This window comes from Pleuronectes platessa, chromosome 18 (assembly GCF_947347685.1).
Source record: "Pleuronectes platessa chromosome 18, fPlePla1.1, whole genome shotgun sequence".
Taxonomy (NCBI): domain Eukaryota; kingdom Metazoa; phylum Chordata; class Actinopteri; order Pleuronectiformes; family Pleuronectidae; genus Pleuronectes; species Pleuronectes platessa.
The window spans coordinates 8076668-8102897 of NC_070643.1; the positions used below are offsets into that span (position 1 = coordinate 8076668).

General features: G+C 43.1%; 3 protein-coding genes across 3 annotated transcripts in view; 2 read left to right on the forward strand and 1 right to left on the reverse strand.

Annotated features, from left to right (window-relative positions):
- Positions 1-1970: 1970 nt before the first annotated feature.
- LOC128462010 (SH3 domain-binding protein 5) lies at positions 1971-14845 on the reverse strand. Its single transcript, XM_053447230.1, has 9 exons — positions 14502-14845; positions 13999-14061; positions 11064-11192; positions 6548-6712; positions 5552-5682; positions 5230-5272; positions 4831-5047; positions 4333-4704; positions 1971-3204 (listed from the first exon to the last, which is right to left on the reverse strand). Exons 1-9 carry the CDS (start codon positions 14583-14585, stop codon positions 3032-3034), a joined length of 1377 nt encoding a protein of 458 aa, XP_053303205.1. The 5' UTR covers positions 14586-14845; the 3' UTR covers positions 1971-3031.
- Positions 14846-17913: 3068 nt separating this feature from the next.
- Positions 17914-25410, forward strand: mturn (maturin, neural progenitor differentiation regulator homolog (Xenopus)). Its single transcript, XM_053446188.1, has 3 exons — positions 17914-18376; positions 22533-22655; positions 24057-25410. Exons 1-3 carry the CDS (start codon positions 18218-18220, stop codon positions 24162-24164), a joined length of 390 nt encoding a protein of 129 aa, XP_053302163.1. The 5' UTR covers positions 17914-18217; the 3' UTR covers positions 24165-25410.
- Positions 21814-26230, forward strand: part of yars1 (tyrosyl-tRNA synthetase 1) — a 160576-nt gene continuing 156159 nt past the window's right edge. The window contains exon 1 of the mRNA XM_053446172.1: positions 21814-21827. The gene's annotated coding sequence lies outside the window, so the exon portion shown is untranslated. The remainder of the gene's footprint in view (positions 21828-26230) is intronic.

Consider the following 26230-nt stretch of genomic DNA (forward strand, 5'->3'; position numbering starts at 1 on the left):
AATCACAACACAATTTAAAAATGGATTGTCTCAAAGATTTCACTTTGTAAAAAAAGATATTACTTTTGAATAAGATGGGCACATCAAGACTAACATGATTTTTTTTATTAAGTCATTTAAAAAGCAATCCTCCTGAGATGTCTCACTCTGTTTATCCCTATGCACAGCCTGAAATGTACACACTAAGTGTAAATATGGCACTAGATGTCAGTGTTTGACACAATATGGATGCTGTACTTCCCAGTTTTACCAATCAGCTCTGTGAGACTTGAGTTCAGAGCTATTCTTAAACACATATTGAAATCACAGGATGTAGAGTAATTGAAAGGCGTCGTGCTTTTAGAAACGTGTACAGACAGCGATAGGAAAGAAAAGGACCAGGGGAGATTGTTACAGAGTAAAAGACACTGTGCTGCACTGACCTCAGTCAGGAGGTGCAGGGCAACAGCTGAGCAGCAAGCATGACATGAACACAACACAGAGAGAGAGAGAAACCCTGCAGGCAGGAAATGTCATTTCCTATTGTGTACTTTTTTTGCACTCTTCAGGAAACAGAATTACATTTGATGATAAACGAATTAAATTGAAAAGGAAAACTTGGCAGGAACATAAGAACTTTATATTTGTAGCAGTCAACAATGGCGTATTTAGGTCATTGTCTGTTGTTCAGATTTCAAAATTATAATTAAAATACTGAACACTTTGTTCTCAATGAAATACATAAACAAATATCTGTCCTAAGGCATTAATTACTTCCACCAAGGACGTTATGTTTTCATTTAGTCTGTTTGCAAAAAGTACTTGTCAATTCCATCAGGATCTAATCAGATCCAGATGTATTGTATTTAAATGTGATTTCATACGAGATTGTTGGACCTTGGCAGATGTTGCAAAAAACACTTTCTCTTAAGTGTCTGTTAGACCAATTTATGCTTCTCCGTTTTGACGGACACGGACAGATAGGACCGCCTTCTTGGCCGTGGAACCTCCTCTCCGGGCTCCACGGAGAGCTTTTCGTGCAGCTCTGATTTTTCTAACTACACGTCGGCATGGCGGAGAGCCTACGGATAGCCATTGGCTGTGATTGGTCCGCTAACGATAGCATTTTGGAACAACTTCATTTCCGGACCTCAAACTTCCTGTTTCATTTCCTATATCACAATAAACCCAAACACAACTTTGATTCTACGATTAATGTGACAAGTGTGTTAAGCCAGCGGAGTTGTCCGGCTGACGGTGGCTGGTTAGAGCCCTGACGGCATGTGTGTACGGTCACATACGGTTATAACGAACTTTCATAACGGCGCTAGCGTCCTAGCCACCATGCTAACTGCGGCGGTAACTGTGCAAAAACCCGCTGACACGACTTTAATTCCACGGCTATCATGACACTGTTTCTCAAACACCGACAGGCTAGAAGCAAGTACTTGGTCGTAGTTAGTATCCGGAGTCCCTGCTGACTGCGTGTGGAAGCTGGGGGGGAAGCTAGCTGCTTCCTTGTAGCTTCAAGTAGTGGAATTAGCAACGCAGCGGACCAGGGAACCGCTGCGCTAAGAAACGATAACATCAGTCACTTTATTTTATTTAGTTACCATCGTACACTGTGTGTGAAAAGGCGGGAGCAGGTAAATAATGAACGTGGACTTCTTCTGAGAACTCACGAGGTAGGCTTCTCTAGCTCGTCTTCCGTTGCGCCACCTACTGTTCTGGCGCCCAATTGTTTTCAGCACCGGAGAATTATAAATCAAAAAGTGTCCGTCCGTCCGTCCGTAATGGACTCGGAGAAGCATACATTGGCATTTAGTGTCTATGAGACAGCTATATTACCCCCCCCGCCCCCCCACACACACACACAAACAAAAACAAAAACACACACACACACAGTAATATAAGCTTAAAGCATGGGATATTATATGTTTAAAAGGAACAATCTGCCAAATCCAAAACAAATTTTGACAAACACAAAAATGTTACATGAAGCACATGTTTATTGCTCATTTTGTGTTAAACAATGACAACAGTAACCACAAAACATTGTTCATATACAAGAATAGAGGGGTATAAATATAGAATATCTGTACTACAGGGTAGTACTTGAACGTTTGTCAAAAAACAGACACAAAAAATAAAAAAATAATAACTGCATATGCCTCACATACGAATCACCACAGATGGTGATTTTCAGGTCACACTCAGGAATACATACTCACTCATTCACAAATATCAACGGAAGACCGTTTCGAAGTCTCACCAGATTCAGTCACATGTTAGGTCTCTTTAGTTTAGTGCTCAGAGTGCTGCTTGTACTTCAGTTTCTTCCTTGACAACTATTCCTAAGAAATAGGCTCCACATTCTGCATCAAAATAACAGCGGGGGTTTTAAAAAATCAAGGAAATGATTTAGATGATTTTCTTTTTTCCTCCTGTTTGATTCCTTATGTGGAAATGCGGAGCCAAAGACAAAGCCTCACTCTTCATATTAATGCAGATTGTCTTTTGGTTCTGCAGCGTGACGAATTTTGACATCAGGTAAAGTTAATCATATTAACTTTGCCACACACTGTTACAGAGAGGAGCAGCAGCCTCTATGATATGTCGCACTGCTTTAATTCACAAAAAGATGGTGTTCTTCACACAGAAACAGAGCTATAGTGAAATCAGCTTTCTTATATGAAGCAAGGAGGTTTATGGGTAATGTAGTTTACTGAATAACCCTGTCACTAACAGTGTTGTGAAATACAGACCACCACTAATACTGTCCCTAGTCATATTTGTTTATAATAAGCTCACAATTTATTCACAGTAACACTGATATACTGTTGGTCAAATACACGACATGTAGCACCATTACTGTGACACCATCTGATGAGTATTGTGATATATTTCCAGCTCGGTCTGGAGCGAGCAGCTCGATCTCTCACTGCTGACAACGAGCACTTTATCCTGCCCTGTGCCGCATCTTCTGCCAAGGAGTCCAGTCTGCGACCTGACGCCGGGCGCGGCGAGTGTTTTAAGGGATGACGGACGCTCGTCAGACGCTGTTGTGTAGCACAATGGCAGAAGCTGAGCTGGGGGAGGTTACTTCAGGATTAATGTACTGGGAGTCTTGTTCGTCTCCAGAGTGTCCTTGTTTTTGTGCAACAGTCAAAGTTAGCTTGCTCAGACCGGCTTCTAGTGTGGCCTCTGCTCCCTCTGCTCTGTCACCTGGAACACACACACAGGAAGGAAGAGCAGGCGCTGGTTAATACATCTGCAAGCTAAACCAGGGCTACTTATTAAACCCCAAACATTGTCCAGAAAGATAAAATGATGGATCATGTTGTTTGCAAATTATAAAAACAACTAGTGCAGTGACTGTTCAAACCTGCCTGTTTGGAATGGGCTGTTTTATGGTATGTGTTGATGTTGGTTTAATTTTTTGAAGTTGTAAAAGTGACCTGCAGTAATTAAGCCATGTCAAGTTAAGTTGGACTGCTGAAACCTGAAGGTGCTCCACCGCTGCTTCACAATGAGCGTTTTTTTCACCAGTTTTTTCAAAGTTCAGTGAAGCTCAACTCAGTACAAAGTACCCCAAACTGGAGAATCAATTGTTGACCATATCAGTTATGCTGGTGAGTCCCAGTCGACACTGCAACAGCGCACTGGTCACTGATTCCCAGTTTATACAAAGTTCAATAATATTGAACGTATCCCGTGTCCATGAAGGGCTCTCAAGAAATGCGGGCCAAATACAGAGAGACATTATTGGAAAATCTTTAGATTGAGGTAGAGCAGAAATGATAAATAATACTCAAATTGATTAAGTAAACCCCTTCAATTTCATTCTTTTAAAGCAGATTTGATAGATCTGAAGATATTAGCTCCTGCATCTCATATCATTTGCTGAAGCAGTTTTCACACATGCACTTCAACCCTGAACTTTTCTAGGCATTACCTCGAGGAGATTTATGCTGGGATATTTCTCGATCAGTTAAATCAATAAACACACATCACCAGTAAAAAGTCTGTGTAATATCTGACAGCGCGGATGTTTGGAGACTATTGTCAGGAGGATTCAAGGGGACAGATTGGTTGCATCGAGGACATCACTTTTTTTTTTTATCCTGATTGCTGCACGCTCTACCCAGGAGTCACCCCTCACCTGAACAACCCAGTATTCCCAATAGGTGTGAACAAGTCTGACCCACACAAAGGGGTTTACAAATATTTTCTAAAAAGCTAAATTTATCTTGTATATGCTTCAAAACTCAAATTTAGAACATATTGGATGAGGCTTGACATCAGAAGGCAACCAACAAATGCATGGTGACGTGACGAACGCAACATACACACCTCTCTCCTGGTCGCAGTCTGGAGAGGAAGCTCCGCTGCACTGGCTGCGAGGGCCAAGGAGAGGTGAGGCATGCCCAGAACCGCACACCGAGTCTGAGTCATGAGAGCTGCTGGGGCTCACTGACTTCAGGCTCCCGGGACAGGAGGAGGAGGAGGGGATGGAGGACAAGGTGGACATGTAGGAGAGGGGGTAAGGGCTGGGCGTGTCGAAGGGGGAAGGGCTGGGCGTGTCGAGGGGGGTGGAGGCGGAGGTGGAAGGATGGGAGGAGGAAGAAGACGCTGACGAGGGCAGGGCTTCTGGTGAGGAGGTGTTGGTCTCCTCCTCTGAGCTGCCGCTGTGACTGCCCTCTTCGTCAATTGACACTGACACCACTGAAACACACACACACACACATAGATATGAACATTAAACATGCAGTGACACCAATGCAACAACATAACAAGACAAAACAAATATGTGGATAGACGAAATGAATGGCGAGCTATGGCTACACTCACTTGACAGGCCGTCTGACTCCATCTTGAAGTTGGCGATGTCCTCGTTGCTTCCATCTCCCTCGGCGCCCACACCCTGCTCCCTGGTGCCCATGGCGAGGGAGCGTCGCTGGGCATGTATCTCCTCTGAGATGCTCTCGAGGCTGCGTAGCGCTTCGCGGTACTCGGCCTTCGCGACCACAAGTTTGGCCTGATGCTCGTCGACCTGACGTTTTAGTTGCTATGAGAAATAAAAACACAACTTCTAAGTAAAACTATGCACAGATAATACATGTACTATATAATAAATTGTGTGTCTATGTATCTTTTTTATATAAGTGAACATGGCATTCGGCCAAATACCAAATGGAAAATGCTATGCATCTAAAATCATGTGTTTTGTACGAACAGTACATTATGTACCTCAAGCTGTAGATAGTACTTGGCTTTCAGCTCGAAATATGGCCTGCAGGGGAGAAAAAGGAGAAAAAGGGAGAGAGAGGGCATGAGAAACTGCCTGAAGAATAACACTCCTCAGTGAGCAGTCACATTCCTTGGCTCTTACAAAGGGTGCACACCCCAGCACTGCGCAACCAACGCATGAAACATCTGGATTGCATCAGATGATATGAACGTAGGCCCTCTTTCGCTCTCTCACACACACACAAACACAAATGCTAACGAAGAGGCCCAAGCAGAGGGAGGCTCAAGTCAAGTCGATCGCAGAGGAATCAAAAGAGCAGACCTGGATTTGTTGATGGAGCGTTTGAGCTTCTTCTCCAGCTGCCTCATGTGGCTGATACAGGAGTTGTAGTTGGCTGCCGTCTTCCTGTGCTCGGCCTCGCTGCGTGTTCTCGCTTGCTCGGCCTCCATCACCTGAACAAACCAGAAAGACAGTTAGGCTCAAAACAACAGGCTGACAAGTCCAACAATATCATCAGCCAACTAATTCAACAAACACCTGTCTGTCTGTATATGGAATGCATATCATATCTGTTTCACTTGTGGCATGTATATTCGTAGTGGTCATGGGAAGTGCAGTGTTGAGATTGGTGTGATTTGGGCAAGCAATATATATTTATTTTCATTTCACAAAAACATATAGACACGGACATTCACGGGTATGGCGGGTGCCAATCTCTGTCATGGCAACAACATTCATAGAATCACTTTCTCAAGTTGTCTTCAAAGTAAAAGCCCAAAATGTGTTTCATTTTCTGTGAGGCTTTATATTGAGCTGAATCACAGTGCTCTTATTTTGAATAGTTGTGAACTTAGGTCTTGTGTCAATGGCTTTACAGACCTCTGAAATAGCCGACAAACTGTTTATGAAAAGCGGAAGTTAAGCAAATCTTAACTGTGAACAGTAATAAAGCAAATCCAGTTTCATTTTATCAAAGCCTCAACTATGAAATTAAAATTTTTTAATAAACAAGGTAGGATTAACACAAAGTTTTCTAACTGCTGCACTATAGCCTGATATAAAAAGCTGTGCACACAACATCCAGCACACAAACAATAACAAGATAACAACGGACAGTATATAGTAGAAATGTTTTTGGAGGACTCACTAATAACAGGAAATAATTCTGCAATAGCTCCAGAGCATCAACACGGGCCAAGAGTACAGTCCATTACAAACAGGTAGGTTTAGAGCAGGCACAGTGCCGGCACTGACTAACTCCACTTTCACTATATGTCAGTAGTGGTATTTTCTAGCCGTCCTGCGTGATGTACTTACCCTCTGTGTGGCATGGTTGAGCATTTCCTGCCAGGCGGAGTCAAACTGGCGGCTCTCCTCCTCGAGGAGCCGCTCCTCGGCCAGGGCTATGGTTTCCTTGGCCGCCCGCAGGATCTCCACCGCCCGCTGGAACTCCTGAGTGGCCTTTTGGGCTTCAACCTGGGCCTGGAGTTCAGGGAGAAGGGTAGTTATTATCTTTTCAAATTAAATAAAACCAGCGTACAGGTGGAGAATATTAAAGCTGTGAATCTCACAGTTTCACGATAGACAGGGATTTCGCTCGACTCTGTTGTGGTGAGAAGTGACAAGTGTGAAAATGCTGAGAGCAAGTTTAAACCACCATGCTCATGACAGGTTTGAATGTGTTCAAGTGTTTAATTTTGACATGCAAGTTGATCAAATTCCTTCTCACATGGTGTGTATGCAGCAGGAGGCCCTGTTCCTCATGACAGGAAGAGGGACGAAGGACCTTTGCAGCACACACACACAAACAGATAACCCAACAGACAAATACAGGCTTTGTCACTAAGAAAATCTGACACATTGTGAGTGGGCTCCTCCTGCCCACAGTGACACTCAATGGGAGGATTATTCCCATCACGCTGCTACATATTTGGACCCACTCTCCCGTCCTCCGACCAGCGTCACTAAAAGGTCAGCTTATTGGATGAACACAAAGATTAAGCTATACAGTAACTCCAGTCAGACTACGTCCAATAACATTAACGTAATCAGAAAAATCTGGCTGGCTGGAGATTTCTTATCTAATGGACACTTGTATCTTGGAAAAAGGTAAAATGGAGGGTAACTTCATCAGTGGGATTTAAATGTCAACACATGATGGGGACTCCTAAAATGTCCTGAACACACCCGTATTGTGTCGGGTACATTTATGCTTAGATTCGGAAACAAATAAAAAGAAGAAGAAATTAAGATACATATTCACTGATTCATTTTCCTCGTAACCCTCTTGCATGGTTCATTTTTGGAATTTAAAATGTCTTACATTTGACTAAAGGGTCGCACAAAACAAAAGTGAATGTGAAACACACTGCTGTTATCTGGCATTTCATTATTATGCAGCTTTGGTAGCTTTCCTTCCCTGCCTGCGTTTGACCACACACTGTAGAACTACAATGGGAACAAACTTGCTGGTCTAATAAGTGTGTCTGTTTGAGAACATTTGTAAAGAGTATTGTGTGCTATTGTTGCAGCTAAATAGCCATTTTAATTGCAGAATAAACAAATTTTTTCGCTGTTGGAATACATAAATCCTTCCACTGTGCCACTGTTTGAAATCCAAATGTGTAGTGTTTCACAATATCACCAGGTGAACAGGGAGAATATTATCTACACAAGGGTAATAATCGTCAGTTAAAATATCGACAGTACGACTTGTGACCTGTACACAGCATGCACCGGTAATTTATCAGTAAATACTTTAACCAAATTAATTGATCAAAATTACTTATTATAAGGCTGAGATGTAAGCATATCCTAATACTGCATGGTGTGTTCACATCGTATCATATAAACTGTAACTAAGTGCAGCTGAGTAGGAAAAACAAATACACCAACACCGGCAAATACATGAAAATAAATAGATTTTCACTGTTTGTATGGGGTTTTACTCGGTTATGAAGTGCTGCAAATAACATTAAGCAGCAGATAAAGCTAATTTAACTTCTTCTCCCAAATAGTCAGTGTAGTTCCCTCAGCTGTTCCATTTTTCTCACGGCTCTCTGTTACATTGACCTCTCTGACTCGACCCCTGCCAGCGTCAGCCATGCTCACGATAAGGGGTCTAACAGTGACGTGAGCAAGCGGTTGTCTGCATCGTCTCACACAAAGGTACAGAAACAGCAAAACTGGCAACTGCTGTGTTGGTGTTAGCTGGACATCTGAGAAGTGCAGTGATTAGATATGTTATCCTTCGAGAAAGAGAGGAGATAGAAGACGGGAGGGGGGGGTGGGGGGGGGGGGGGGATTACTGCTGCTCCATGCATGTAATCTGTTAGTTTGACAAACTGGCAACGATGAATCCCTCCTCTATTTGTCTCTCGTCCTGACCCATTTCCCAGGCTCAGAGAAGGGGGGGTGGATGCAGGGAAAACAGAAGGAGGATGATGGATATTTGATGAGGAGAAACTATGAGGAAGGAAAAGAAAAGGAACTCTGTTTTTTTATCAGGTTGGAGTCAAAACGTACCCGTCCACCACAGGACTTCATTCACACAGTGTGTATCCCTAAGAGCTACAGCGAGCAGGGGGCTCAGTGTTGTCATTACATAAGCTGACAGAAGACAGTGACTGTGTGAGTCTCAGGCTACATCCAGACTACTACATTATAGATTGAAAACAGGGTTCTCAAGCCAAAACAATCTCTTGCCACTAGCGTTTACAATAATGTACAACATGTACGCATGTAAACATTATTGTAAAATGCAGAATTTAACTGCATATCAGCTGTTTACAGAGACAACAGGGTGAAGAACATGTGTAATTGATTATCCATGTCGCCTTCTACACTGGTAGCTGAGGCCGATGCCGGTTGTTTTCTTCCAGAAGGGGAGTGATCATGTGATAGGAGCTGGACGTACCAGTGAAATGACCAGAAAGACCCAATCAGCAAGCGGTGGTGGTTGTATACGTCATCGTTTCGGCCCAGACTAAAACACGGCCCCGGAGTTTTGAGACGACAACAGGATCAGCCGTGTTTCCAGACAACTTGATTTTGGCAGCTCAAAAACGTCAGTCGTGTGGACACCAGGAGCATCTGTCACCGGGCTGATGCGTTCTCTGATGATAAGGTAGTAGTGCGGATGTAGCCTCAGTCTTACTCAAATGAATTAAACTGGTGACAAATCTTTGCCACACTGATGAGTTACTCAGATCAGAAGGCAGAGGACACAAAATCCTGCCCAAGCATGAGACAGCATGCAAATGACAAGCTTTGTCATCTGTTAGTTAACATGATGTCATGGCCACCACCTAATCTGACGCAAAAGAAAACAAAGAGATGGTTTTAGTCTGAAACACCACAACCGCCACCTCACTATTTTGTACCATGACTCACCCAGTCCCCCTACTGCAGAGTTCCATTTGTCACTTGTGTGTGTGTGTGTGTTTGTGTGATTTTGAATCCCTGTGTCCCCACCGCTGCCCTGTCTGACACCTCCATCACTAGAGGCTCGGCCCATTTATAGTGTTGAGAGACGAGGGATGGTGGGTGAAGGCGTATAGAGAAAGGTGAAGCAGACGGGGGAAGGTGAGAGAGGGGACACGGGAGACAGACAGCCAGACAAACAGGTAGTGGTGCAGAAGAGAATGCTGGCTGAAAAAGGACAGAAGACAGGACAGTGCAGGCAAATTCCTCTACACCCCCCCCCCCCCCCCCCCCCCCCACACACACACACACAAATTTGTTGGAATGTGGGGGAAAACCTCAGGGGTTGGGGATGAGGGATGGGGGTTGAGTTAAGTGCATTATTGTGTGTGTGTTTGGGTGTGTGTGTGTGTGAGGGTCAATGAGGGCAGGCATTGGAGCTACATTCACACACATATTTTCCTAGGAAGTCCCTTGGAAAATAGGTCAGGTATTAAATATTAAATATTCATCCATAAATCATGTCCAGACAATAAGCTAGTTTAACCCAAGACCTTTATCGGCTTTGCTCTGTTTAAACCCCCAGATCACACAAACACACACACACACACACACACACACACACACACACACACACACACACACACACACACACACACACACACACACACACACACACAAAGCTAGAGGGGACTGTTGATCCCTCCATGTGGAAGCGTGTCCCATCAAAATTCAAAACCTCCCAGTAATCCCTAACACTCACATGCGAGTGTCAGGAGCAGGTATGGCAGTTTGTCATATTGCAACACAAATAAGGACCTACACACACACACACACATAAGGACACAGTCTATTTCAGTTTGACAGCTCAGCTCTGATACACAAATACCAGCCATCTGATGAATGACTCATAAGCTCCTTCCTTATTGGCTTGCAAAGGGGGTGCGCTGGACTCAAAATTTCTGGTGCTATCCAATCTTATCAGAGCCTCCGCAGGCTCGAGCAACTAGGCAGTAAAGGACGTGACCCAGTGCAGAGGGAACAGCACAGTTTAGTATGATAACCACTGGGAGACTCGCCCTACTGTATGTCTGCCCTGCAGCAGTGAAGCAAACCTTAAACCAATAGGAGTCTAAAACCACACAGAGCAGCAAAGAAAGCAAGTCAGATTATAAAAAATATGGCAGGTATATCGTGTGTGTGTGTGTGTTTCTAAAAATAGAAATCACATGACTGAGCTCTCTTTAAGTAGATACAAGCTGAGCTCTTTAAACTTCTCATCACTAATCCTCAGTCAGTTTGCCCTCACATTCTCTATCTGAGTCACTCAATTCACCTCTCCTCTGTGAACACATGTTTGTGTGTGTGTGTATGTTTGCATACAAGTGCACATGTATGCATGTGTGTGTACCTGTCTTGCTGCTTTGCGTGCTTCCCAGTACGGTTTAGAGTCATCCACAGCTCGCCCGATCTTCTTCACCTGCTCGTCCAGCTTCACCGTTGCTTCCACCAGCACCGCGCGAAACCGCTGACGACAGTCCTGGACACAAATACACACACCAAGATATGAGAGTCTGAACTTCTCCGACATTGTTAGCCTGAATCTGTGTTTTATGTATTGTGTTGTGTTTTTCATAAGGAAGGACCCCAGCTGGCCCCTAAAATGTTTGGGACAGACACCCAGGTCTGATGCCTGATGTGGGCCGGCTTTAACAGAGGGTGTCTTGTTATTAAAAAAGGCAGAAACACACAAAGACGCTAACGTACACAACTGATGATATTGTTGGGTTGAACCATGGTCCCTCTGTGAGTTATGCTTCCCCCTCAGTAAATGTATTGATACCTTAAATGTTCATGTAACACCGTCATGAGTTCTACATTTTAATTTGTTCAATAGTTTGTTTTGGTTCAGAGCTAACTACCTGCAAATCCAACGACATTCCAGCTATACTTTGTGTTTAGTTTAGTGCTAATTAGCCAATGATAACATTCTAACAAGCCAAACACAGAGGGTGAACATGTTGCATAGACTCATTAAAGTGTGCATTATGTCAGAGCTGCTAGCATGGCTATAGACCCGTGTTAGCCTGCAGCTGATCACTGCCTTTCATCCAGGTCCAACCATCCACAAATGTGAAAATCAGTGTTGGCCATTTAGCCAATACAATCTCTCCTGTGTTGAACGTTTTAAGCACCATCTACAAGTCTGCATGCCATGTGGCTTCAGCTGCCCTGTTAGCCCGGATCTATTTGGCCTTGTGCCTCCAGAGTGGCTGCTCTAATTCAAGTCATCGCCGAAACCATTAGCCAAACACAAGCACGTGCGTTTCACACGGCTGTAGCTCCGTTTAGCGTTTTGCCTTATCCCCTTTGTGCTGTTGAGGAAAAACCTTATATTCATTCTTTCTCTCATTGATTGGGAGATAACAAAATTGTTTTGTGCGTGTGTGTGTGTGTGTGTGTGTGTGTGTGTGTGTGTGCGTTTTTACATCAAGCCAAAGATGGTCGACATGTAATCTATGTTATTCAAAAATGAGACCTGTCATCTCCTAAATTATATATAACAGTTAATATGTAAGTGTTTTTTTGTGTGTGTGTGTGTACCAATATCTTTGTTAGGACCATTTTAAGGCATAGACTACCTGAGGACATTTTGCATATGCGTAAATATCGATAACAGCAATTATATTGCGGACTTATGATTTGTTTTGGTGGTTAGATTTAGGTTTAGGACTAGGATTAGGGTTAGGCCTTAAAATGTGATGTTTAGGGTAAGGGGCTTGGAAATGCGTTATGCCAATGACCATCCTCACTTGCATTTTGGAGAATATGTGTTTGAAAGGCAGCAGCATCTGCATCCTGTCCATTAAACTGACAGAGAAATATAACAGTGTTAAAGAAGGAAACAAGGAGAGGGCGCTACAGGAAGCAAACTTCCTGTGACATCATTACGTTTTTCTTGACTTCCTGTTCCTGCGGTGAGGTGGTGACGCAGCATGCAGTCTGAGAGGCAAAACTGTGAGCTACTTGTCACGTATTGTAGGTGGTCAAGCATGGCACAAATGCACATAGTCTTGGTCTCTCTGTCTTTAGGTCTTTTAGGTCCCGTCCCCCCCCCCCCCACACACACACATACACTATCTTATCTTAGCTATCTTAGCTGCCAGGGTATATAAGAGGTTTAGCTTATATTGGCAGAGTAGAGAATCCCAACTCTGAACATGATGTTTTCTACAGCTTTGCCTGAGTCCTCTCAATCTACTGTACTTCTTCCTTAATCGACTCCAGACCCGGCTGGAAAGCAGTCCCGCAGCCTGACAGCTATTCGTTCACATTCTTCATCTCCTTACTTTCATTCCTGCCCCTTCATGAATTGCCCTCTTTCTCTGTGTATTCGTCAACGTCCGTGTGTGTGCGTATGTCAATGGTTCTATATGGACACAACGGTTTCTCAGAAAATATTGTCACGGCAATGAAAGAAATGTGACTTTTCAACTTGTGACATGTAATTCACTAACGCATGTGGGTAAAAAATAACCAGGGTCTACGATCGTGTCTCTAGCTGGAATGAAGCAATAACTAATAATGGCTCAGCCTTGTGCATTCAGATGCTCTCTCTCTCACTGCCTCTGTTGTTCCATGTACTCCAGCTCTGGTTTGTGGAGTTTGGACTGAAGGCCTAATGAGAAACAGAGGAGACCTACTTTGGGGAAAAACGAAAAACTGCAGCCTCCCTCTGGAATGTTTTTACTTTTTGGTGAACAGTAACCCCTCTAGCACACATTTAAATACATGTGAGTGCGGTTAGGGAGAAAACTGTCCACTGTTTCCTGCTGCTTCCCTTACAGCCTTTAAATGAGGTTTGTTTTTAAGTCTGAGGGCGTTACAGGGAAAAGAGGACAGCGCTTGGTATTTAAACTATTTGAAATGTGCCATGCAAAGATTTTATTTAACATTCAGATTGCTGTTATGATCTACCCGAGCACTGGGAGCTCATTCAGTACAGTGTTATTAGGCAGGAGTGGCATTTCTTTTCCCACATTTTCCCTCAGAGGCAGCTCCTGCTTTTAGAAACATTTCCATTCCATGCGAATCACAGTATTTCAAAGCAATGACCTCGTTGCTAGGCAAATTAAAAAAAAAACACGGAATGGTGTAAGAAACAAGATGAATTGACTCATAGCACTGATTCATTTCATTTTTTGACAGTTAAAAACAGGATTCTAAGTCTTTGAAAGAGTGAGAGAGAGGAACGTTTTGCAGGGCAGCTCTGCCCTGGGTGGAGTGTTTACCAATGCTGGGTGAGGCTGCTGCTGATGATGATAACAGTTTGTGTGTGGACTTACCTCGAGTTCGCTCTCCCAACGGTTAATGTCATCTGTAGACTGGTTTAACTTCTCCAGCTCCCCCTGTTTACACACAACATGGCAACATGGAAAGGCCCGGAGAGGGGGCGAGTTAGTTAGGAAGAGTTAATGTAACTGGAGGCAAAAGTGTGTGTGTGTGTGTGTGTGTGTGTGTGTGTGTGTGTGTGTGTGTGTTTGTGTGTGTGTGTGTGTGTGTGTGTGTGTGAGAGGGACAAATTCAGTTTAAATCTATTTTTCACCACCTTGGAGCAGCTCATTTAATAACTATAAACTATAAATTATGTACTTACTTTAAATGACACTGTAACTGCTGCAGGATAATTTCATTTCGTATAGGACTACACTAAATGTGTGGGTGAAAAATACATTAGTCCAAACACTGTCTATCTACATGTGATCCTCCTTTTCGTCATGTCTCCACATTTTCATTCCAATGTCACTTTCACATCTGGTCACATCTGGATCCGTTAAAAAGATCTCACCTGGATTCTTGGATCTACTTCTTCTTCGTCCTCCGCGCACTGCGACTCGTCCTCACCGTTACTGTCGTTTCGTAAAGGATCCATCTTCGGGGGTTCGTGGAGAAAGGAAAGCAGGGTCCTCTCTGCGAACAAAGCGCGACCCCCGGGTGCTGCGCTGGACAGCGGGGGGTGTCCAGCAGTGATCCGCCCTCTCTAACCTTCACACCGGGCACTTCGCATGCCCCAGGCTTTTAAAGGCGTTAGAGGTGCGCGTAAAGGAGCGGAGCGCTGAGCTGTGTGCCCAGGGGCAGCGCGTCAGGACGCACGGAGAGGTGACACCACACTTGGCACGACCAGGATCACTAGTCGGGTAGGGAAGGCAAACACATTGGGGTGAAAGAACATAAAGTTAATTGACTAATCAAAAATCGCACTTCTGGTTTGGACTTTCAAAATAAAAGCCACATGGAAAAGAGGAGTAGCTTTCGTCGGAGGTCGAAACCGTGGACTCATGTGTGGGTGAAATGATTAGTTGATCTATTGGTTAATGAAAGATATAAAACGACACAAGTATAAATAAATAAAAAATGAATTTAGGAAATAATAATAATAATGATAATAAAAATATGAATAATTAACGATGATACAAATACTAAACAATCTATTAATTGCAGTATATACATTATGTGTCTAGCCTAAAACAGGCTTACATGACATTACATTCAGAAAAAGATAAAGAACAAACAAAGCAAAAAACCAAAACAAATTTCACAGGTAATTTTTCTTGTATAGGAATATTTGTGGTTCACTGCCCATTCTTTATGAAAGTAAAGCCAACATTTTCCGGATAAAAAAATAGTATATGTAGCAAAAAATGTCACATTCATCACATATATTGACAAATGGAAACATAATCTATATTAAAAATAGATCAGTGCTGGTGTGTCTTACAGCCATTTACAAACATTAATATGAACTGAAACACTGACAAGCTTTTGTTCTGTTCTCGTTGCCTATGGGACTTGACAGCAGGAGCAGCAAGACATCTGTCTTTGACCTTACTTTATGTAAACTACATTCAAGTAATGGTCTGTAGCTTTAAAAAGATTTTAATAAATAGTACTTGGAAAAAAATTACTTTAAATTACGCTTTTATTTTGACAGTTCACCGATCTGTTTTGGAGCTGGTTATTTTCCTGCTTGACGCAGCTTCAGTATACAGTCTGTGACCTCCACATGGGATTGACAGTTGGTTTCCTTCGCCCCCTGGTGGTGAGGACCCAGGAGCACAGCAGGTTTGATGAGCATTATTGCACCACACACACACACACACACACACAAACAAACACAAATAGTTGATCCCATTTGTCTGTGATGCCCATTTGTTCCAGAGGGGTAGACAGCACGGTCGCTCTCGCAGCTTCCCTTCATCATAAGGCGATGACACACAGGCCTCCTGGACACGTCTGACACACCACACATAAATAAAAACTGTTGGACACATGCCTTTATTTTGAAGGCAAAAAATTCGGCGTTAACACTGTAATAAATTTAATGAAATGAAAAACAGTCGTTCTTGTTGGTATAAGGATTTTATCCTTATATTGAGGTCCACTTAACACTTGTTATGAAACACTCTACTGAACTGCAGTCATCCTACACTCGAAGTTCCACAGGAAGTGATTGAACTGGATCTTGAATTAAAGGTCAGCTGCTGTTTCTTCAAGAATGAGGTCATCTCAAATAACAGCTCTATATATATTCAAATTGGAGCTGGACGGATGCATAGAATGTACGACTTTCAGATCTGTCCCACTGCATATACTGGCATAGGTTTTCAACCCTGTGTGTGTGTGTGTGTGTGTGTGTGTGTGTGTGTGTGTGTGTGTGTGTGTGTGTGTGTGTGTGTGTGTGTGTGTGTGTGTGTGTGTGTGTGTGTGTGTGTGTGTGTTTGTGTGCGTGTGTGTGTGTGTGTGTGCGTGTGTGTGCAGGTTGGTCCAAAACTAAATTGTTCTTTCTCTGATTAAACATCATTCTGAACGTGTATGTAACACATTGCAATAGAAGTGAAATCAATAAGTGTTGCGTTTAACAGAGCACATCATTCGTGAGAAATCACAGTGTCTAATATACATGAAAAGGTGTATCACTGTTTAAAGCATGTATGCAAAAATAAATGTTTCACATAAGTTGCAGGCCTTAAGGGTCTCTATAGTAAACTGTAAATTTTCTAAATTATGGTTCTTCCACTTCGAAATATCTGTTAATTCAAAGCTGTTGTCTCACATTCAGGATTATAGATACTTATAAATGCTCAATTTCCTCCTGTTCTCACTTCTGCAACTTAAATGCAAATACATAAATAGATAGAATTCAGTTCAAAGTCCTGACTTTTGAATGTGGGTCACTGCACCACAAGGCCCCTACATATCCAGCTCACACACCCACACACCCATCTAAAGACTTGTGGTGACAGGGCTTTTTAAATGATAGGACCAAAGCTGTGGAATAAACTATATTCCACAGACTATTGCTGAGTCTGTGGATTCAAAAAACAGTTAAATATAATCCTGTTTAAAGAGGTAATGTATGCGTACCAGGTCTGTCTCTTTGTGCACTTTACTGGACCCTGTATTTATTCTTTTTAGTGTATTATTGACCTTTAAAAAAAGGAATCTTTAAAGATATGTCTTAGAACAGTCGATTTGTGGCCTTTTTGATTGGATGTGGCTCAGCAGTGGACCTTATATCAAATTATTATAATAATCACTAGAAGTTGAGGCCTTTGCAAACAAAACACCATCCTATGGAAATAGTGAGGCTATTTTGTGATTTGGGTGAACTGATCATTTATTGATTCTAGCAGGTGAAAATAATTCTTTGATATCTTATGGAGACATCTATCTATCTATCTATCTATCTATCTATCTATCTATCTATCTATCTATCTATCTATCTATCTATCCATCCATCCATCCATCCATCCATCCATCCATCCACACCCACCTCCGATCGATCATCTATCTATCTATCTATCTATCTATCTATCTATCTATCTATCTATCTATCTATCTAGCCATCCATCCATCCATCCATCCATCCACCCACCCACCTCCGATCGATCATCTATCTATCTATCTATCTATCTATCTATCTATATATCGACTTTTCTATCCTACCTATAAATCTATCTATTTGTGATGGCTCCATATAAGTGTTTCCATGTTGCATAATGTCATGCCTCCCTCATGATGTCAGCTGCAGGTTCAGAGGAACCACTCATTGAGGCTGCAGTGAGAAAGTTGCATGGGAGTAGGCCTGGTTATGGACGGCTGCCCGGCTTCTCTATTCGTCATCGCGTTTCTTCCAGCGTCCTCCTGCGTATGCATGCCTGCGACCGACTGGCTGATTTCATAACGTGGGGAGGAAGAGGAGAGGAATGGGGCTCTGAGAGCGGATGAGCAGCAGACCCGGTACAGGCTCCGTGCACCAGACCCGGTACAGGCTCCGCGCAGCAGCAGCAGCGGTGTTCAGGCTCTCTCTGCTCCCGGGCCATGCAGACGGTGCGCTAGAGGAGATGCGTTAGTGGAGGCTGCTGCTGATGCTGCTGGAGCTGCTGCCGCTGTCCGATCAGCTCTTATCTGCGTCTTGAGCATCGTCGCCACAGTCACGGCCACAGAAATCGAGATCAAGCTCCGGAGCCAGGGCCACCGCAGCGCGGATCACCGCACAGGAGGATGGAGTTCAAGCATCTGGTGGAGGCGGCGGAGAAGTGGTGCTCCGGGAACCCGTTCGACCTCATCTTCGCCGAGGAGGACGACGAGAGGCGGCTGGACTTTTACGCAGAGCCCGGCGTCTCCTTCTACGTGCTGTGTCCCGGCGGCACCGACAGCTTTGTGAGTGCGCTTTTCTGCAGGGCCTCTGTTTGAGTGTGTGTGCGCGCGCGCGTGTGTGTGCATTTGTGTCGAGGTGGGGTTTTCCCTGCTGGTTTTTCCTGCTGATGAGCTGATGGAGGAGGGAAGAGGAGTGGGGTCCTGGGCAAGAGTGGAGGCAATGATGTCATCTTAGTTTATGTGCCCCCCCCCCCCCCCCCCCCCCCCCACGCACACACAAACACCCCCACATTCCTGTGTTGAAGGTGTTTTGTCATCCATCATAATCCTCTGCGATAACCCTCTGACCCAAAACACCATCATGCTCAGCACACCACCCACAAACACGAGGCCTTCAACTTTCAAAGTAAAAGTCCCACAGACAATTATTCTGTCAACAGAATAGCATAAAAATATATTTATATTGTTTAATTTCTTTTGCCCATCCATAAATAGCATAACTTTATTGTATTATATTAGTTTAATGCTCTAAATGTTTGTTGCCTAAAAGTTCCAACTCACATACAATGCTGCCCACAGATACTTCTCCACAGTTAATACACTGACCTAAAAAGTACAAGAGGTTGATAATGAAATAAGACAAGCTAAGATAAAATAAAATAAAGTAGATAAGATAAGATAAGATAAGATAAGATAGGATAGGTTACAACAAGATTCGATACGGCACGGTACAATAAGATGAGATGAGATGATACAAGGTAGGATAAAATAAGATAAGATAAGACAATGTAATATAAGATAAAATAAGACAAACCTTTTTGATCCCATGCTGGGGAATTTCACTTGTTACAGCAGCAGATAGTCAGAATGAAGAAGACAAGAGAACACATGAAACTATAAAACAGAATAAAATAGGCAGCAAAATTAAATTAAAATACAGGGAGCATGTCCATAATATTCACCTTTACATACGGTTGTTAGTATCATTTGTACTCAACACACTTGAGTAAAGTGCTCTGGCACTATAGATATTAATGAGTGTATATTTGAAATACACATTTGCAGACACACAAATAAACACTGAAAGTTTTACTTTTTATGTTCTGTTTGTTTTATCTCCAGAGCAGCTTCAGTGCTCCTTGGCATTGACTCTGTATGTATGATCACAATTCTTCAAAAGATATTGATGATGTTGGTGGAGAGTGCTGTCTATGCAAGACCTTTCTGGTGGCTGTGAGGGCCAAAACAAATGAGTCGCTTCATCAAACCATTCTCTGACCCTTTGTGCCCTTTGGATGGGGTCACTGTCATTCTGGGATTTGTCATTTAAGATAGAAGTGTCTCAGTTAAAGGTCAACTTTGCATTTTTGCTCCAGTTACCTTCCCTTCAAGGGGACAGGTGGAAGCAAATCATGGAGGCCAAATGCAGAGCCACTGGAACCCCTCACTACAGGGGTTATGCCTTCAGGTCTTTAACCTACACATGCATTTACCTCAGTTTTTCCTTACATGTCGCATTAGCGTATGAGCATCATGGTTTATCATGTGGGAGCGGTTAAATACAATATCTGACACTTCTAACTCAAGACATAGATATAAATACAGATGTCACTTTAGTCACAGTTCAGATGATATCATCAGATAGTTGAGTCTGTCTGTGCCCCAATGATGACGTCTCTTTAAAAGTGACTTAGATCTCTCCACTCTGCCACCTTGACTCAGAATCAGAATCGGCTGGACCTGCTCAGAATTTTAAAACACGCCACAGGGCATGACTTGATGCTAATTGCTTAACTGTACCATGAATAACTAGAATACCTAATGAACACCCTAGCCAGGGCCAAACAACCCCAGTTTGAAACCACATCTAAATCCACTAGATCCAAATGTTTAATATCAGGATCCATTCATCAATGAATTATTCTCGGAATAATCAATGTTGAAATCTCACGAGGTTAAACAAAGTGAAAACAAGTCCTGGTTGTGCACCCTGATCGGAATCAACACCAAAATGTGATGGGTTCTTTCCTGGGTCATGCTGCACCTCTCCTCAAAATATCATGAAATCGGTTGAGTAGTTGCCCTCCTCATGTGGAGGTAACCCATTTTGTTAATTTTTGTTGGTTTGTGTTTTCTCTGGTTTTCCATTGTCACCAGTCTGTAAATCCTATACCAGTGTGGTGCAGTTGTGGTGTAATGAGTCCTGAAGCTCCACCTCCCACTCAGTGCCAGGGGCAAACAGGGCCGGGGGGAGCAGATGGAGATGACCCGAGAGCCATGGCGTCTGTTCAGCTTGTAACACATGATATGTTGCACCGACTGTGCCTGGGTAATGGGTTTGCAGGTTTGGCTTTAACTGTCCCACAGAAAGAGGGGCAGGGCTGCTGAGGCGCGTGCACACACACAAACACACACACACACACACACACACACACACACACACACACACACATGCACACACACACTGGGCTGCATGCTCACTAATAACTCCTCTCTGCAGGATTCCAGAGATCTGGTTACTCTTGCTCAAACAATACTGGTAGCAGCAGGACGTCTCACATGCTGTCTCTCTGTCTCTCTGTCTCTCTCTCTCTCTCTCTCTCTCTCTCTCTCTCACACACACACACATGCACACACGCACATGCACACATATTCCTGCTCATTTCATCTTGTTTTTCCCAGAACTGTGTACGCCCAACGCATTAGTCTGTCCACTAGGGAGCGTTGTGAGACCAGGCAGACAATAAAAACTGTGCAGCTGCACATCACAGCTCTGTCACACCGCCCCAGGGTATGTTTTAGCAGTTTTCAGTCATCCAGGTCATGTGAGACAGCATAGCAGAAAAACAAGAACAATTGGATTTGCTATTTGGCCTCTGATCATCTGAGTAGCTTAGCTCAAATTGGGGTGAGGCCTGTGCTGCAGAGACACGCCTTCATGTGAGAGTCCATCCATCAGTGTCAAAGTGGAGCACATATCCCTGAACAGTGAGCGCTGGAGAGAGGACGACAGCAGCCATGTCTGCAACTCGGTGGTTACATTTTAACCCGACGGCTTTTTGCACCACTCCCATGTGACTCTTAAATTCTCACTTGAAATTGTGTCTCCTCCACTGCTCACCTTAATTCCATTAATTAATTAAATAAAAAACAATAATGAAAACCCACGCACACATTAAAACTGTGCTCATTTAAAGGGGTTTTACCCTTAAATCATGCATAAACATCAACAAATTCAAATACATGCAGTTTTTACAATATATTAATAGTGGCATTCATTAACCCCTATGAATGTAATTTTGTACATTTTTGTGTTTTTCTACCAAGAAAAAAATATTTTAACTGTTCGTGAAATCTGTTAAAATACAGCAAGATTTCAGTTAACTATCAATTAATCCCAAATTCAAGGCATAAACAATTTAACACTGTATACAATAATTTTCATCTTAAAGTCACCAAAATGCTGGGTGACCCAAACCTCCAGTACAACTGACCCAGTAAGAGCATCTAGTTGGTTTTACACATGCTGATTATTTGCCCCACATCATTCTGCACACTTGGCCACACACCCTTAATAACCCATGCTGATACATAACCAAATAGTGCGGCCTTTAGACTCCAATTAAACAACAATAAATCCAAGTGCTGTGAAATTGCTCCAATTGCCTTTCCCGAAGCAGCGATGTTTATCTAACACTTCCTGTAAGTGCTTTGAAGAATATGTGAACTAATGAGGAAGTTTATTTTAATCCAACAAGCAATCTTATGTCTGATATCAAGAACTTATCAAGACTTAATACGGTTTTATTGGCAATAAGGATGCAAATGTATTTCTGATCTGGCCTTCAGTGCAAGGGCCTTTATGGAGTAAGAAGTGTCTTGTACAGGTACACTTATGATGTTAATTTACAATATGGAGGTTGGCATAAGTCTCACAAAAGTCCTATAATGAAGAATTCCAGTCCTGTAATGATGGGTTAAGCTAATTTGTAAATAGATCTTATGTCTTTGTGTGTTTCACTTGTTTCTCATACTGTATGCTCCAATGTAAATATTCTATTGTTTGTGTATCTTGTTGCAAACCGCCACCATTGTTTCTTCTTGAGAAAATGTTTAGCAGGCTTGTATGTTGTCAGTATGTCGGCATTCAGCCCAACATATAGTTGTAGTGTTTTTTTTTTTGTCACTGCTCAGGTGGGATGTTTCTGTGTGTTTCTAGCACGTGTGGAGCGAGAGCGAGGACTGCCTTCCCTTCCTGCAGCTGGCCCAGGACTACATCTCCTCCTGCGGGAAGAAGACTCTACTGGAGGTGCTGGAGAAGGTCTTCACGTCCTTCAGGCCTGTAAGGAACCAAACAAGCGGTGACACATTCATCATCATCCTCGTCATCATCATCATCGCTCCATCACCACCAGCACAGTGACCTCTGCTCGCTGTGGCTCGGTCTTTTACAATACTGATACAAATGAAAAACATCAGGTCCAACTCCACTCTGAAATCTGAAAATGTGGTGGTATCTTGGGTTTTTGCCCCATTGGCCATTCTAATAATCCATTCAAAGAACTCGATATATTAACACACTGTCGTTTATCTGTTAGTCAACAAGAAACTTTGGATGGACATCTAAATTTGCAATAATTCCACCCAAATCTGTGAAAACCAATAACATACATCCAGGATAGATATACGTTTAGTAAATACTATCAATTTACACCAGGAAATCTTTCAAACCGCCAAATATGTTATGGATGGATACATTTCACTGGTCCAAGTCAACATGATTCAATTGAAAGGAATAATTCCACATTTTAGGAACCAGGGTTTACTGTCTAGCTAATTCAGTAGGTAATCTCCCAAATCTTATCCATCCTCAAAAGATTTACATATATAGATCACTTTTTTGCTTAAAGATAAATACAACTGTCATGTCTGTGCTGTGGTTAGCCCAGCTTAGCACAAAGGCTAAACACCGAGCCTGGCTCTGTGCTAAGGTCACGAAAGCTGTCTACTGTCTGAAGTTTACTGATTAGCACATTATATCACACAGTAGCACAGTAACTCTCCAGGGTCATGGCTGTTTATCTGACAACAAGAACGAACGAGAAACAGTCAATAAAGCACATAAAAGCTCATACATCCAGACATGTAACTCTGGCTTGGTGTCAAATAACAGGAGATTTAACATGTTAATTAGTAGTCGGTGAGTCATTAGTGAGCCTCAGGGTCTTTGCACATAAAGTTTTTTTTTTTTGTCTGAAATTCAAGCAGATTCCCAAAGTCTACCCAGGATTGGAGAGACCGAACGTTTTCATTTGCATTTTTTGAGGAAAAAGTGAGAGGACGCCAAAATTACCGTCACTCCTCATCTCTATTTTGAACTGCAAGTTTTTGGAATATATAGAATGATAAAATGCATCAGACTCAGGTTCCTTTGCACTGCTCCACTGCATATTTACTGTAAAGATAGAGTTCTATCAATCTCATTCTCTTCGTTTAAAGTGACAAATATGTTTTCAGGAGTAAATCAAAAATGAATCAAGGGTATTTTCAGGGATCGTTGTTTCTTAGTGTAATCATGCATGTCGAGCTGAGATTAGGCCATTGGTCTTTCTTCATGTTCTAACTCCTGTGTGCCTGTTTGCTGATAAAAGGCCTCATTAAACAGCTTTTGTACAAGACAGGAAGAAACTGTATTTTAACACAATCTTCAACAATGGTCCTTGTCTCTCTCTTTCTCTGCCAGCTGCTGGGCCTTCCAGACTTAGAAGACGACAGTTTTGAGCATTACCACACTGACATGGAGGGGGAACCAGGGCCGGACCAACAGCAGATGGGGGTCAGCCAGCAGTGATGAGACCCACAAAGGGGGCCCTGCAGCTGCGGGTAGAGCTGATCACGAGCCCTGGGCCTCTTATCTCAACACACACACACACACACAAACATGTAGTCGACTTGCTAAAAATGCACCACCATGTTCTTGAATGTCTCAGTGGCTTTGCTTCCCAAAGAGTGCACACCATAGCACTTTTTTGCCCCCCTACTGAACACACACACACACACACACACACACACACAAACATGCACCCACACACACACACACACTGGCTACGTGAGCTGTAGCCATGTACAATGCAAGAATCATAATCATTCACCATTCGGTTAGTTAAAGTTCCACAGCACAGCAATATTGGCCCCGGCCTTGGCTTTGTTATGCAGAGATAGTAGTCAGATACACACTTCCCCCTCGTGGCTCTGGAGATGAATGTGACAGATAATCTACTTTCTCTACCCGTGTATTGTCACGGAGGGCTGCATGAATGCCAGACGAAACAGACGCAGGGGAAAACCGACGGTTCGCGGTATCGTTTGGGGCAATGGGAGTGACGCGAGGAGGCGAGGAAGGAGGGACGTGTAGCTCGACAACAGAGGGGCAGAACTTTCCACTTCATGGAGGGAGAGCGAGGAGCGAGGGTGCAGAGCTGTGACGTGGTTTCAGGTGAAGCTGCTCTCAGAGGGTCCCGTTTCAAACTCACGGCTAAAATAGTTTGCAGTAACATAGGTCACACTTGGGTGGCCCGTCTCTTAGTGTGCCGAGCGTTAAAAGTCATGGGGATGTTTTGAATCGGTGTTGCTATCTTATGACCGTCACAACGAAGGCTCATGCTGGAGATGAAACCCTCCCTTGGTTGGGTGTCTTGCTGTCACATGACACCCTTAGTTCTGCTGTCCCGTCGTCTTCCTGGTTGCCTTTTGTGGTTCCCAGTTTTTCCCTCATCTCTGAGCACAATCTGACGAGACAAACCCCGCCCACTTTCTCTTCTGTGTGTGTGTGTTGTTTTGAATCGATCTGCGCCTCTCGAGGTTCCTCCCGGCCGCGAATTTTGACGAGCACACACCCACAACCACCCCCCCGAGTGATATCTCAGGGGAAGGGAAAACATTAGTGGTGCCCCCCCACCCCCACCCCTTCTGCCTGCCCTGTTCTTTCTAAACTGACAGTGTGTTGTTGTATGTCACATCCAGTGCACTGCCACGCTTCAGGCCCCCTTCGCCCTCCACCGCTCCATCCACACTGCAAGACTGTATCATATTTATCCTGGCTTGTAAACGTTTTTGTCTTTTTATTGCCTCTTTGAATGTTTCTCATACAGTGTATCCTCTGTTTGGCCGCCGACGTGTGTGAAGTTGTTCAATAAACCGTGTGAACAGAGCATTCCTCAGGCGTCCGTGGGTTTTATTTTTTATTTATTAATGACCTGGAGTTAATGGAACCACAAGGCGTTCAACATGGAGGCCCTTTCATATCACAGAGTGGACTGGTGACCTGCTGCTGTGCCAACAGCCTGCTGGTGTTCCTGGGGTTGACGTCACGGGCCACCTGACGCGCACACTCAAGGCTGCGTCAAGCTATCGCCTGGGAGGGCCTGCGCAGGAAGCGATCACCGTGCCTACAAAGTAAAAGCATCAGAGGTATACATTGAAAAGCGTTCCGGTTACATCACTGACTGAAAGCAGTATAATAATAATAATAATAATAATAATAATAATAATAATAATAATAATAAAAATAACGTCACTACACGTAAGATAATTGATTTACATTATCTTGTACACGTGTAATTGCAAAAATAATAATAATGTATTTTCCATAATTAAGATTATAATTATATAATGAGCTTGTGCAAAAGGATTCAACTAGTTTATTAACTAGTATTATCATTATTCCCATTATTATGATTATTATTATTATTAGTAGTAGTAGTAATGTTACACTACATCATAAGTAATTATTCAAGAATATATCTATCAACATAACATTTTCCTTTTTTTATTATGATACAATTTACTACATATATATACACGATAACTGTATCGAGAGAGAGAATATAGACTTATTATTATATATGTCTAAAGTTG

Bases quoted from the DNA above. Each gene is read 5' to 3' on its own strand.
- LOC128462010 (XM_053447230.1), bottom strand. From the start codon at position 14,585: ATGGATCCTTTACGAAACGACAGTAACGGTGAGGACGAGTCGCAGTGC. The intron at 5,683-6,547 runs GTAAGTACATCA...TGGTTTGTTCAG, and splicing joins TCAACCATGCCACACAGAGG to GTGATGGAGGCCGAGCAAGC. The intron at 4,705-4,830 runs GTGAGTGTAGCC...TGTGTGTTTCAG, and splicing joins GGAGTCAGACGGCCTGTCAA to TGGTGTCAGTGTCAATTGAC.
- mturn (XM_053446188.1), top strand. From the start codon at position 18,218: ATGGAGTTCAAGCATCTGGTGGAGGCGGCGGAGAAGTGGTGCTCCGGG. The intron at 18,377-22,532 runs GTGAGTGCGCTT...GTGTGTTTCTAG, and splicing joins CCGGCGGCACCGACAGCTTT to CACGTGTGGAGCGAGAGCGA. The intron at 22,656-24,056 runs GTAAGGAACCAA...TTTCTCTGCCAG, and splicing joins TCTTCACGTCCTTCAGGCCT to CTGCTGGGCCTTCCAGACTT.